This window comes from Lissotriton vulgaris, chromosome 9 (assembly GCF_964263255.1).
Source record: "Lissotriton vulgaris chromosome 9, aLisVul1.2, whole genome shotgun sequence".
NCBI classification, from domain to species: domain Eukaryota; kingdom Metazoa; phylum Chordata; class Amphibia; order Caudata; family Salamandridae; genus Lissotriton; species Lissotriton vulgaris.
In genome coordinates, this window is record NC_141697.1 from 922,401,130 (window position 1) to 922,415,603 (window position 14,474).

At 44.6% G+C, this 14,474-nt stretch overlaps 1 protein-coding gene across 1 annotated transcript in view; it reads right to left on the reverse strand.

Moving 5' to 3' along the window:
* LOC147692528 (uncharacterized) overlaps positions 1–14,474 on the reverse strand; it is a 244,320-nt gene that overhangs the window by 68,639 nt on the left and 161,207 nt on the right. The window contains exon 11 of the mRNA XM_086936800.1: positions 12,059–12,151. Coding sequence (XP_086792926.1) covers positions 12,059–12,151 — 93 coding nt within the window. The remainder of the gene's footprint in view (positions 1–12,058; positions 12,152–14,474) is intronic.

Genomic DNA, 14,474 nt, shown 5'->3' on the forward strand with positions numbered 1-14,474 from the left:
AACAAAAAACTCTTTTTGGAAAATAAAAAAGTTCTGTTTCATTGCAATGCTCAGCAGCTCAATAATGAAGTTCGTAGGGACTTGTACAGGAGCTGGTCTTTTGTCTAGTACCTCCTGTATGACATCCAAAGCATCCTGCTGGGGGATGCTAGTGTAAAGCGATATTATATCGCATGTCACTAGAAGCTCCTTTTGTTGGTCAAATGGTCTCTCATAAATCAAATTGATAGTTTGTGTAGTGTCTCGAAGGTAGGCCCGGGTATTCAATGCGATGGGCTTAAGGAGTGGGGGCAGAACGTTTGGAGTGGCTGCTGCCAAGTTTTGGAACAGCCTCCCTCTGGACCTTAGGTTCATTGAGTCAGAACAAGTATTCCGTCGGAAACTCAAGACCTGGCTGTTTACTAGCCCTTAAAACAACTTTTTCTGGGATGTACTCCGTAGCTCCATTTCATGATTGACATGTACTCTGTAGCGCCGGGACACCCCCTTTTGGGGGTAGCCGCGCGCTTTATAAGCTTCTTAAATAAATAAATATACCGAGATCAAGTAGGGGCAAATAAGTGGATGGGACCACAACCAGTTACCCCCTTGCTCTCACTGTTCCCCCAGAAAAATAGGTTTAGTACTTTAGACCTAGTGGATTGACGCTTGGAGGCCAAATGGCCCCCACCGCAAAAGGCCAGTGAACCAGGCCCCCAAGTAGTGAGAATAGGGAGCAATGATTATGCGAATCCCTTCTGTGTCCCTACTATTATCCAACAAGAGGGTGATGGGGGCAGGGGGCATATAGGGGCTAATGTGGGGCAGACTATGGGGATAGACCACCCGGGAGGGTGTGTTCGGCTCAGTTGCCGAGTTGCCAATGGGTGAAGCGATAGAACGAACGATTGAGCGGCCGATGTGCCTTGGTGGGGCAGTATATGGTGAACAGGGCCCAGTGGAAGATTCCGGACCAATTAGACCTGGGGCTAAGGATGGTAATATTAAAGTCCTGTCCTGGAACCTGGCAGGGATGAAAAATAAATTGTCTATGCCTGAGTGGGGCCTTTTTACAGAAAATCATGATATCTGTCTGATGCAGGAGACATTGGCGCTGGAAAAGATTGTGAGGGCTGGTTTTGCCACATTCGATATCCTGGCCACAACCCGGGGTAGGGGGAGACCCTCGGGTGACCTGTTGATTTGGGTGGGTACGCACTTGGGGGCTAAGGCAGTCCATATCCCAACCAACTCCCCCGATGTCCAATGTGTCCTTTTAACACTACTTGACTCCACTCAGGTTGCCCTGCTTAATATCTATTCTAGACCTTCGCTGGGTGGGCAAGAATCAGGTACTATTGATATACTAGGGCAGTTTATTTCTTCCCTTGACCCCGCAATAGCCTTATTAGTCGGAGGGGACTTTAACTGGCAGTGTGTACTATGAGGAATCCTAGCTTGAATTGCTATCGCTACTGAACGCTGCAGCTGGGGCTTTCTTAACAGCGTTTTTGCCCGGCCGCCCGCCTCCCGCTCTCCGGACCTGATTTGAGAAGGCTCTAGCATCAAGCGGAGCGCGGAGCAGGGACAACTAAACTACTAATCCCAGCAGCCCCAGCGGCATCAGCCGCGTCAGTTTCGCGCCAGGAGGCGCAGAAAAACGGCGACACCCCGGTCGAGGGGGTGTACTTTGAGGAATCCTAGCTTGAATTGCTATCGCTACTGAACGCTGCCTGGGGCTTTCTTAACAGCGTTTTTGCCCGGCCGCCCGCCTCCCGCTCTCCGGACCTGATTTGAGAAGGCTCTAGCATCGAGCGGAGCGCGGAGCAGGGACAACTAAACTACTAATCCCAGCAGCCCCAGCGGCATCAGCCGCGTCAGTTTCGTGCCAGGAGGCGCAGAAAAACGGCGACACCCCGGTCGAGGGGGTGTACTTTGAGGAATCCTAGCTTGAATTGCTATCGCTACTGAACGCTGCAGCTGGGGCTTTCTTAACAGCGTTTTTGCCCGGCCGCCCGCCTCCCGCTCTCCGGACCTGATTTGAGAAGGCTCTAGCATCGAGCGGAGTGCGGAGCAGGGACAACTAAACTACTAATCCCAGCAGCCCCAGCGGTATCAGCCGCGTCAGTTTCGCGCCAGGAGGCGCAGAAAAACGGCGACACCCCGGTCGAGGGGGTGTACTTTGAGGAATCCTAGCTTGAATTGCTATCGCTACTGAACGCTGCAGCTGGGGCTTTCTTAACAGCGTTTTTGCCCGGCCGCCCGCCTCCCGCTCTCCGGACCTGATTTGAGAAGGCTCTAGCATCGAGCGGAGCGCAGAGCAGGGACAACTAAACTACTAATCCCAGCAGCCCCAGCGGCATCAGCCGCGTCAGTTTCGCGCCAGGAGGCGCAGAAAAACGGCGACACCCCGGTCGAGGGGGTGTACTTTGAGGAATCCTAGCTTGAATTGCTATCGCTACTGAACGCTGCAGCTGGGGCTTTCTTAACAGCGTTTTTGCCCGGCCGCCCGCCTCCCGCTCTCCGGACCTGATTTGAGAAGGCTCTAGCATCAAGCGGAGCGCGGAGCAGGGACAACTAAACTACTAATCCCAGCAGCCCCAGCGGCATCAGCCGCGTCAGTTTCGCGCCAGGAGGCGCAGAAAAACGGCGACACCCCGGTCGAGGGGGTGTACTTTGAGGAATCCTAGCTTGAATTGCTATCGCTACTGAACGCTGCAGCTGGGGCTTTCTTAACAGCGTTTTTGCCCGGCCGCCCACCTCCCGCTCTCCGGACCTGATTTGAGAAGGCTCTAGCATCGAGCGGAGCGCGGAGCAGGGACAACTAAACTACTAATCCCAGCAGCCCCAGCGGCATCAGCCGCGTCAGTTTCGCGCCAGGAGGCGCAGAAAAACGGCGACACCCCCGTCTCGCGGGACACGAGCGGGACGCCCGGAGCGAAGCCCGGGCAAAGGGCGGGCCCTCTGTGGCCCTCAGTGGCTGAGGTAGGCTGGGCTGGGCCCGGTTATTTATATTGACATTTTCTCATATGTATATGGTTATACGCCTGACTGTCTGAGGAAGTCCCATTTATTGGAATTTATTCGTCGCTTCCTCGTACTCTACTGTCGGACAGACACTATTGCATCTCCAGGACTATATTTATTATTTTATGATTATCGTATTATATTTTTGTAATCATTCTTCTGGAGGTATATCACTTTAATACCTAACTTTCGTGGAATAATTCTACAGAAGATGTCTAAAACATTACGTTCAGGAAGGGTAGTGGGAGAAAAACCTGGTGCAAAAATAGTTATTACCCGTACAAGAAACAAATCTGTGAACAATCCCCCGTTGAAGGGTCAATGCCAACTCTTTGAATTATGGGACCTGCCTCCCCCCAAGAAATCTAATTTTGCTGCTACAGAAGTTCCCAGTGCCACGGTCCAGGAGGCTCATATTCAAGGTATTACAGACCCTCCGCCCCCTCCCGTGCAGCCTGTGTCTCTTCAACCAGCGGCAGAGGTGTTTTCTTCCCCTGATCTTTCTGAAGGGAAGGTGGAGAGTATTCTTGATCTTCCGGTACCTGTAAGTGAACTTGCGAATCAACCTTCTATGCCTCAAACCCCTCTGAATGATAGGTTGGGCGGCGATTTATCCTCACTTTCTATTGACCTTGAACTCTGTGGCCGCTATGTAAATACAGCTAAAGTGGAGACTCAGGACCCTATTAAGCCCTCGGGGGTGCTACTCCATCTGGGTTAATGCTGTATAGTAGTACCCCTTCATTAAACGCTCGGGACATGTCCGATTTGTTAAATATTTCCAGGAGTCCGGGTCTCAATCTATCTGGTATCTGTCGTCCAGCAGAAGCATGTGAAAAACCGATTTCCGAATCCATGATTGCTCTGGAACAATTATTAGCCTCTATCTTACTTCTCCTGGGGAAATTTGTAGGCAGCTCGGATTGTATCTTGGATTCAGTCACCCAAATACTGAAGACATTGTTACAAAAGTCGCCAGATAAGAGGGAGTGTATCCACGCCCATGACCGAGCGCAGCTTGCCAAAGGAGCAAATAAATGTGCCTATAGTGGAGTCAGTTTTGAAGGCTGCAACAGCAGTTTTGGAAACACACAACTTAGCTATGCCCTTAACTGCAGTGCCTAACTGTATTAAGAGCTCAGTTCTTGAGATCGAGGAAGAAAACAAATCTGCTTCCGGTCCTAAAGTGGTTCAAGATCTATTCCCTATCTTCATGTCTGAAAACAAAAAAGAACCTATGGACGATAATCATGAGGTAAAGGTAAAAAGTGGTAAATATAGAAATAATAAAGGGAATAAAAGGAAACCAATTCGAAAATACAGGAAGAAAAGGCAGCGTCGGATAATCTTCCAAAAATCCTTGGTTGCACTGGAGAATGAAGATTTAGATTTGGATCCCTCCTCTACATCCTTAAAGGCGGAAATTCAACTGAACTCACCCATCTCGACATCTTTAAGGGTGGAAAGTGATCTGTGTCCTCCAACGTCTTCGGAAGTTATGCCACAAATGGGGGGTCATCTCCCAAGCCCTTCTCCACTGACTGCGACAGGAGCTCCAATCCTACACTCTGCTGGGGCCCTTAACCCCTTGGCCCCTCCTTTTGCCGAAGCCCTAGAGATTGGAGACCGCTCCCTTCCTGCCCGTCCTTTTACAAATTTAAAGGCTTCTGCAGATGTTTTTGTGTTAGACTTTTTACCTTTATTTGATGTTGACCTACCCCTAAATAGAGCCTAGCTTCTTAAGCGCTTTAGCGAGATTGAAAGCCTTCACCACATTCAATCGAGGGACATTGAGTTAGTCTCCCTGTCGGGTGGAGTCAGGGTTTTGAGTATAAGGGTTAAATTCTATTCTCCAATTATAGTAAATCTGATATTGCAGCATGCCTAGAATTTTCAACGTACTGGTATCGACATTCTCCTGATTTCTAACCTTGGTAACACAAATCCTTCTTTTGGGAAGGTATCCAGAGGTGAAGAACAAAATGGGGTAGCCTCTCCCCTTAGAGACCTGAAAATTTGGGTCTCTAGGGGAAAACGCTCGGTCTCGCACGTGAAGCCACTCCCGCTAACTCAGAATTCCTCTTTTATAGAGGATAACAACCGGTGGAATTGGCTGCATAGAGCCTTATCGACAAAAACAACAAAAGATAATCCCAAATTGTTCCATCATCTTTAACACCTCATTAAAAATTATCTCTTGGAATGCGGCAGGGATTCACAGTAGCCCAGAGAAATTTGATTTCTTATTTTCTCTAGGAGCCAACGTAATTTGTATACAGGAAACCTGGTGCATTAACACGCTGGTTGCCCCTAAGGATTTCTATGCCTTGGAAGTGCCTGCTGCCCCTTCCAAGAAAGGTCATGCTAGGGGGGGAATCGCTTGCTTACTATCTAATAAATTGCAATGGAGATTCTCCCATTATATCGACCCAAGCAAACTTTTCCACGCTATAACCATTGAAAATCTGTTTCATAACGGTATAAAGTCACCTATTGTAATCCTCAATGTGTATATCCCCCCAGAAGAGTGTTTTAATGTTACTCTGAAGCAGGTATTCCGATATATTGATCATATTAAAAATGTCCCATCCCCTCCGGAAATTTTGTTTGTAGGAGACTTGAACTGCAAAATCTCCAATATCAGTCTGAAACTTTTTAGGAATAAAGCCAAAGAAGAGGCACATTTTGTTCCCCAAACACTCTTCCCTGATAAGTTAGTGACTAACAAAAGAGGGAAGATTTTGCTAAAAGAACTAGCGGCCGTTGACGGTCTTATACTAAATGGGAGATTTCCGTCTGACGTGCCTGCTAAATTTACTCACAAATCTCCTTTTGGGTCTTCTATCTTGGACTATGCAATCGCAGACTATGGTTTGTTTCCTTATATTCAGGACCTTAAGATCATACCCACCTCCCTGAGTGACCATAGCATATTGTTTATATCTATTTCTTTAAATCCCACGACCACTGCGCCTTGGTCTCTCAATGGCAGTGATGTTGCCTTTCACGCTTCCTCGGGAAGGTGTTTCTGGAGTCCCTCCGCCATTAATGGGGTACAGGATTTCTTATCTGATACCCTAGTAGTATTAAATGAGTGGCGTGGGAATGAAATAGTTTATTTTGAAGAATTCATGCGAAACATCATTCTTTATGCTAAAAAAACTTCTCGCCCTAGAAAAGGGGTAGGGGTCCCTAGTACACTGCGTATCCTGAACAAGGAAATAAATAAATTAGTCTGTGAACAATACCTAGATAGAGTCTTGGAACGTGAAAAAGAAATTTCCAGGCTAAAAAGAAAGAGATGCAGACTTAAGCTAACAATGAAAAAGGAAAGGGAGGACAATGTTTGGATCAACTTGAGGGAATCTGTTGTCCACGGTAGGATCAGAGAATTCTGGGCAATAATCGGGAAGGGGTGTGGTACTAGACTAAGTCCCTCTCCCATCCCTATAGCGGAAGAGGTATGGATTCCTTATATTCGGGATCTTTATGCAGGGAACGGGATTACTGGTGATGATATTGCCTTAGATGTTACACCCGAAGGTCTCATTAATTACCCCACAGAAGAAGAAATAGAGATGGCTATAAAAAACATGCGTGTCTCTGGGGCGATGGGCCCTGACGAACTCCCCATGACGGTCCTGAAACAGGACCCTCTAAGGTGGAGTAAAATCCTGTATCCTCTGTATAGAGCCTGCTTCTTGGTCAAAACGGTACCTGCCTCCTGGAGGGGAAGTATCTTAGTCCCTATCTTCAAGAAGGGAACTAGGGATAGCCCCAGCAATTATCGTCTGATTGCTCTCCTCGACTCCATCGGAAAGGTCTTTGCGAAATGTCTTTTAAATCGCCTCTCCGATTGGGTCGAGGAGAGCAACATCTTGCCGTTTGAACAGACCGGCTTCCGTAGGGTCCACGGTACGCTGGACAACCTCACCGCTCTTCATGTGGTTACAGATAAATACGTCCAGGTGAGAGGAGGGGTGGTGTATGCTGCCTTTATTGATTTCTCCACAGCGTTCGACAAAGTAGATCGTAGAACGCTGTGGAGAAAACTGGCAGCGCTTGGTGTCCCGACCTGTCTGTTGGAGCTGGTTCGGTCTCTCCATACAGAGACCTGGTGTAGGGTCCTGTTGGGGGGCGAAAGGGGACTATCTGATCAAATTCCATCTTTGAATGGCCTTAAACAAGGCTGTTTATTGGCTCCCCTTTTGTTCTCCTTATACACGGCAGACCTACCCGCCGCCTTGTCTGCCAGAGAGGGCATTGCCCCGGTGGTGGGGGGGACCCCTATATCCTGCCTGATGTACGCCGATGATGTCCTTATTCTTGACTTGACCCCTAAAGGTCTTGTGAATCGGCTACAGGCTCTTCATGCCTTTGCAATAAGCCATTGCATGAAGATCAATATTACCAAAAGTAAAGTTATGTGTATAGCCGGTAAGAAGAAGTGCTGTTCTGCAGATTTTGGTTGGTATATTGGGGGCCAAAAGCTCGAGGTTGTAAATTCCTATACCTTCCTGGGCAAAATCATCACGGCTAACTTAAGTGAGAGGCTCCATATAGAGCATTGTTCTCGCAAAGCTCTTGCCCATGGCAAAGGTTTAAATTCCCTATACCAGGCAACGGGAAAAAGGCACTTCTCGAGCTTATTGGAAGTTTATAGATCAAAAATCCCCGCAACAATACTGTATGGTATTGAACTCATAGAGGTGAAAAATTGGGATTTTTGCCATAAGCTCGAGGGGAAACTCCTAAGATCTCTATCTTCCCTAAATACTGCATGCTCTTTGGCCGCCTGCAGGCTCGACTTTGGACTCAGGAGCAGCTGGGTACAGGGACTATGTGCCCTAGTAAGATGGGTGGCCTGTTTGGCTAGAGCGGAAGTAGGGACTATGCGACCTCTCCTCAGAAGTGAACTATTGGGTAATTTTAAAGAGTTCTCTAAACTTGTAAGTAATTTTAGAAAAGCGGTAACTCTTCTAAAATTGGATGAAAACGCCTTGTTTCTGTATTCTCCCTTACAGTTAAAACTCGTTTTAAAGGAAGCCTCGTGGGATCTATGTTTTCACTCCGACAAAAAGTTAATTTGTGAAAAAAGGAATGTAGACCTTCTTCTTAACTCCTATGTGATGAAGTTGCCACAATCTTATGTTATATGGAACCTACCGCATGGTATTCGTAGATTTTGGTTTCTTTTACGTTACGATTTAATTCCTTTAAATCTATTGTTATCCAAATGGTATGGCTCCTCTGCTTTGTGCAACTTATGTAAATTGAGCACCCAGGACTGTATGCATGTTTTACTGATTTGCCCCGCGCTTCGTAAATTGCGCTTCAGATGGTTAAAAGTTATCTGTCTCCGCCTTGGCATTGTCACTTTGAATGGCCTTCTTCATGCACTTTATTGCCCTCCTAACGAAATGTTCTGTTTTCATATTTTTAACTTTTTTAAAGGTTTTTTAGCTATTTATTAATATGTCTCTGGAGATGTTTTGACTTTCCGACCTCATGTAGATTTGTTTTCGCATGTCAGTTTTGTACTTAACCTTGTTTTTCAAATGTCACAATTTTCTTATTGTATTTGTCTTGCTGTTTGTATATTGTATATTTTTTATGTGGCCCTCTTTTGAGAGCCAAAACATAATAAACAAATTGAATTGAATTGGCAGTTTGAACCTCTGGCTGGTTCAGATATGGGTGAACTAAACGATGAGGACCAGTACTGGCGCATCCCTGAGCCACGGATATCCCCTGTCAGAGCCTGGACCCCCTGGTTCTTCAAATTAAATCATTATCCCTTACGGTGTCTTTGCGGGCGTGTAATGGGAAGTTGGAACCAGATAGACCGGGCTTACCTACCTTTAACAGACCAGGGCAAAACTCCATCATTGATTATATAATGGTTGAAGCCAGACACTGGGAAAAGGTTCTGGATTTTAAAGTCCATTCGCGTAGCGATAGTGGCCACAACGCCCTGGTTCTGACACTGAAACCTAGGAGTTTTGGTCTGTCTAGCCCGGCCCCTGAGAGTCAGGAGTCAGGACTCGCTGACCAAGCTTGCAGGAATATATCAGCTGGCACTACAGCAGCTGATAGAAATGGGGGAGGTGGGAGAAAAGGCTCTTGATCGAGAGGCCCAGATTAGAACTGTAGAAATCCACAAGCAGTTGACTGTTAAATTAGCGGATGTATTCTACCCTTGTGGAAGAACGAAGGTTACCTCACCACAGACTCACCCCTGGTATGACGCATCCTGTCGGAAAGCAAAAAAAGACCTGTTAGACGCAATAAAAGATAAGGATAGAATGAGTATAAAGCGGTGTCGGCTCAGGTATAAGCAGGTTGTCAACAGGGAAAAGAAAAATTGGGAGGCAAATAGGTGGGAAGAACTTAGATTAGCACTCCTGAGTAAAGACTCCAAGTCGTTTTGGGCCATTGTTAGAACCGGGACCCGTGGGGGAGGACCCCCGCCCATAGCGAATATAGCATCTCTAGTTTGGGAAGCCCACTTTGGAGCATTATATGCTAACCCTGCTGAAGAGTTACCTTTGTCCCCTACTCTTAGACCCCCCCATAAGTATAGATTGGAGGGGCTGACGGTTCCTGGGATGGGGGATGCGGAAGAGGCTCTTTCGCTCTCTACCCCAGCATCGATTGGTGGGGCCCTTGGATACTGAGCGGGGTCAGGGATAGTGGCCTCCCCGTGTGAGTATCGTCTGGGTGGGCCCTCGGATATCTCGCTTATGGAGGTCGAGAGCGCAATAGCCAAACTTTTACCTAACAAGGCACCATGCTTGGACAAACTTCCTGGGGGTTTATTCCGAGTACAACCTAAAATTTGGGCACCATATTTGGCTGTTTTATTTAACACAATACTCAAGGGGAATGACCCGCCAGATACCTGGCTCGGAGCAGAAATTGTCCCTATCTATAAAAAAGGCTATCCGCTAACCCAGTCTAATTATAGGCCCGTCAGCTTGATAGATACCACGCAAAAGCTGATGGGCAGGATCATCTTAGACAGAATCCAGAGGTGGATAGAGGATAATGGGATTTTGACTATATTCCAAGCTGGGTTTAGGACAGGCATTTCCACAATAGATCAAATCTTTACGCTGTAGGTGCTATTTTGGAAAACGGTGTGTGTGGAGGGTGGCAACCTCTACCTCATCTTTGTGGACCTGCGGGCCCCATTTGATCTAGTACCGAGGGAAAAGCTGTGGGGCGTATTGCTAGGCATGGGTCTACCCACTTACATGTTGGACATCTTGAATAGACTCCACACGAATAATTATGCCCAAGTCAGGTGTGGAAAGCACGGGGAATTGTCGGCACGTTTCCCTGTGAAGAAGGGGGTACGCCAGGGGTGTGTCTTGGCCCCAACCCTATTCTGTCTCTACATAAATGGTTAGTTGATCACTTGCTGAGAGTAAATGACAATGATGCCCCAAGGCTGGTGACCGGGCGGGTGCCTGCTTTGATGTTTGCAGATGACACTCTGTTGTTATCGAAAACATCAACGGGCATCCAGCGTATCCTGGACGGCTTGGCAGCCTTTTGTATGCTGCGTGGACTAGAGATAAACTTGGACAAACCAAGTTTATGATTTTCAATCCCCCTGAGAAAACTTGCCCTAACCCCCTTTTAAATGGTACATATTTGGAAAGAGTAAAGACTTTCGACTACTTGGGCATCACTTTAACGGAAAACTATGACTGGGGCCCTCAGACAGCAAAGGCAGCCCTAAGGCTATCCCAAGTGGTCAGGGGGAACCAGTAAAGTGCATAGAACTTTGGATTTTTAAGCCTGCGGTACCGGTTGTAGAAATCTATAAACTCCAGGCCAGGGCGGCTTCTATGTATGGAGCAGAACTATGGGGACATACACGTATAACTAGTCTCCCGAGGGTAGAACATGCCTTTATGAGGAATTTATTGGGTCTACCAGCGAGCACACCACTTATTCCCTGCGTATGGACTTGGGGTTAGAACCTATAGAGGAGGTTGCAGCATCAAGGACACTGATGTACTGGAAGAGGCTCTGGTCTGTGCCTGAGCTAGCTTCCTACAAAGAAGAATTCATAGAAGTGTGGGCCGCTTTAAAAAACAAAAACATTCCATGGCTCCTACACATTAGGACACTCTGTGGGCAAATTGGTTTACCTGAGTTGTGGGAGAACCCTGTAGATAGCTGCCCAAGTATAATGAAAGCTGAGCTGTTGCGCCTTGCTAGGAACCAGAATTTAATATCTCTTCAGAGGTGTTCTAGTATGGGAAGACTGACGATGGAGTTCCTTCAAGTAAAAATTTAATCCAGAATGGAGGATTTCTTGGACTTAATTTATCCTTCCCTTGCAAGGAAACTCTACATGCAGCTCAGGATTGGCAACCTCCCGCTTAGAGCATTTACATGTAAATGGGCTTAAGCAGAGAACATTGTATGCCCGGCATGTAATTACAACCAAGAAGATGTATGCCATGTCCTGTTTTTTTGTCCAGCCTACCAGACAATAAGGAAATGTTGACTGAACCCACTCTGTAGGAACTTAGGTTTTACCCAATGTGCCCAAGTTTGTATGGTTCTAGGATATGATACCCACCCTCCCTTCGTCTTTGCTGTATCACGGTTTTTGTTTGGTATGTGGCGCAGACGGAAAAGTTTTTTATAACATCTGTGTTTATCTATTAATTGTACTGTATAGTCTGATAACTATCAAGTTTAATCCAATTTTAGCCTTATGTTTTACTGTACATGTAATTTATTGTTTTAATACCCTGTGCTTCTATGTATCTATTTTATCTGCACTTTTATGGTCTATGTTGACCGAAATAAAGTTATCAATGAATGAATGAGTATTGCTGCTCATTTGTCTTCCCCATCTTAGAGTTAGTGGTGACTCCTCTGCCTGGAACAATGCCTTTGACAGCACAATAATTTACCTGAATGAAGGAAGGGCATCTGTTTCTTGTTGGCTGTTGTTTTACTGTTCACTGCTAAACCTGGCCCTAAGTTTCAACTTTACAGAACTGTTTCCATGGCTAAGTCACTGTACCTGGATATCTGTTAGCTGTATGACAACAGTGATGACCTCAAACCTCTTTTTAGGTATCTTGTTGCAAATTGTGGCAGTCCATAGTTCGAAATCCTATAGGATGAAAAGAGGTAAAATATGTTGCCAATGGTTTTCAGTCAGTCATAAGCTTTTATTCGATATGCAGAGATTTTCTTTCTCAACTTAAAATCTACACTACTACTAATCTTTTACACAAAACATAGCTATAAATATGCTGAAACAGGCTCAATTACTTCTATGTAAATGTAGATTTTAGAAAGTGCTCAGCATTTCTTGACATGAGATTTTGAAACAGTGCATTATTAGTAGAGCAAGCAGCATTTCATTTGTCAAAATCAACGAATGAAAGCCATTAAAACACCAAACATGTGCCTAAAAGCTGGTTGTGTCTGTAGCTTGGCTTTTTCCACTGAATGAACAGAACTGGGTTAACATTTAAATTAGCAGCCCTCAAAATCATGTCCTAAAATCTATACTACTAGAGGCTTGATGTGGGATTGTAATATTGGCAATATGGGTACATTTGCTACTCAAACTCTATGTGGCAGATCTGGGAAATACACTTTTCCACTACTGCTCTTTCCACTCAAATTTAGGAGGACATTTAACACTGATTCTTCAATATGCAGACATTGTCCTGCTAGGCAAGAACAGTTTCGAATTGTAATTAATGTATCTGAGCTTCATTCTTCTTGGGATCTCAATAAGATAAGAATCAATTCAGATAAAACTAATATCCTAATCTTTGGCATAAAAGTTAAAAAAACAGGGATCTGACATCTGAATGATCAATCAGTGGTGAGAGCAGTCGTGTACAAGTGTTTGGGAGTCTGGTATCACGAGAGCGGTGGCCATCATCCACAGTTAGCAAAAATCTAACTGAAGTGGCCTTTCCTAAAGCTGCCATTTTAAAAAGATGTTTAGTTATAAAATGTTATGAAATATACAGGCAGAGAGCAGTAAGTATATAAAGGGAATAGATGTATTCATCACTCCAAGAAATGAAAAAGAAACACATTTTGTAACCACAAAATGACACAGCAAGGACATCATAAAACCCAGCTCCAAATCATCCCTCCTGTCCATAAGCTGGGAAATATCACACACTGTGGTTGGAGCAATGCAGGGTGGGAAACCGACTCATAAATACCTATAACAGCAGCATCTTCCACTATACTAATCACTCAATTCCCAACAATTAAATGGAAGCACATTACACAGTGTTGAGGATTGGCAGATAAATGTGTAGGGGTTCCAAGACATTTTTTGGTTTTGCCACCATGGGAAGGGTGTCAGCATGGGTCACAACCCATTCCACAAGGTATGATATCCTTTAGCTAGTCTTACAAATGGCGTGCTTTGCAACTACCCAGTGCCATTGCCACTCGCTGCTTAGCAAGCAATATCATCTTAGAAAATTAGCTGTTCATTTTATATTGGCTATAGAAATGGTTTTTAATAACTACACTTTTTAGGTGGGTCTGTTAAAAGATCTGTGCTGACTGACAGCCCATAGACTGAAAACCTATGAAACTGACATAGGTTTTAAAAACCTGTGTTCACATTTCTTGCTCCACATTCTATAATCCACAGGGATATTATTTTGTTGAACTGTAGCAAAGGTTTTAATGACAAGCAATATCTAGTCTTTTGACCATAGTGGACCTTATCAAACCTATATTAAAATGAGTCTTCAAAATGACCTAACTTTAATAGAGTTTTACATTGTACAGGTAAAACAAGTTTGCTGTTCCACTAATTCCATACCAACTTGTCAATTTTGTTTTATGAAAATTTATAAATGAAAGTAAGATACCTCATAAAACATGGTTTAAACAGCTTGGTAAGGAAAATCACATTACTTTAAAAGAAAATCTTCATGACTCCGTGATGGATGGTTGAGTTGATGTGCTACTTTGTAAAACCTTCGTTATGCATTGATAAAACAGCATATATACTTTATATATAACAGAAAGAAATATCTAAACTATACACCTCATCTATATTATGGTTATATTTTTGTAAAAGACTGTGAGACTGATGCACAGACACTAAGGTAGATTTAGAGTAGAAATGCAGAAGCACAAGTATGGCTTGCAGGTGTGAATTTAAATGGTAAATGGTCTAAATATCGATTCCAAAATATCGAGTAACCTAAATATCGAGTCCAAAATATAGAATGGACAAAATATCGACTGGACAGAATATAGACATCCAAAATATCGTTTTGAAGGTAAGCACTTTAATATCAAATAAAAAAATATAGACAGTCAAAATATCGAAGTACATAATATAGTTGATTAAAAATATCGACTTTTTAATAATATCGAATTTTTTAAAGTGTTTTATATGTTAGTTTATGTGTGAAAAGTGTATATTTATTTGTAATTTATTG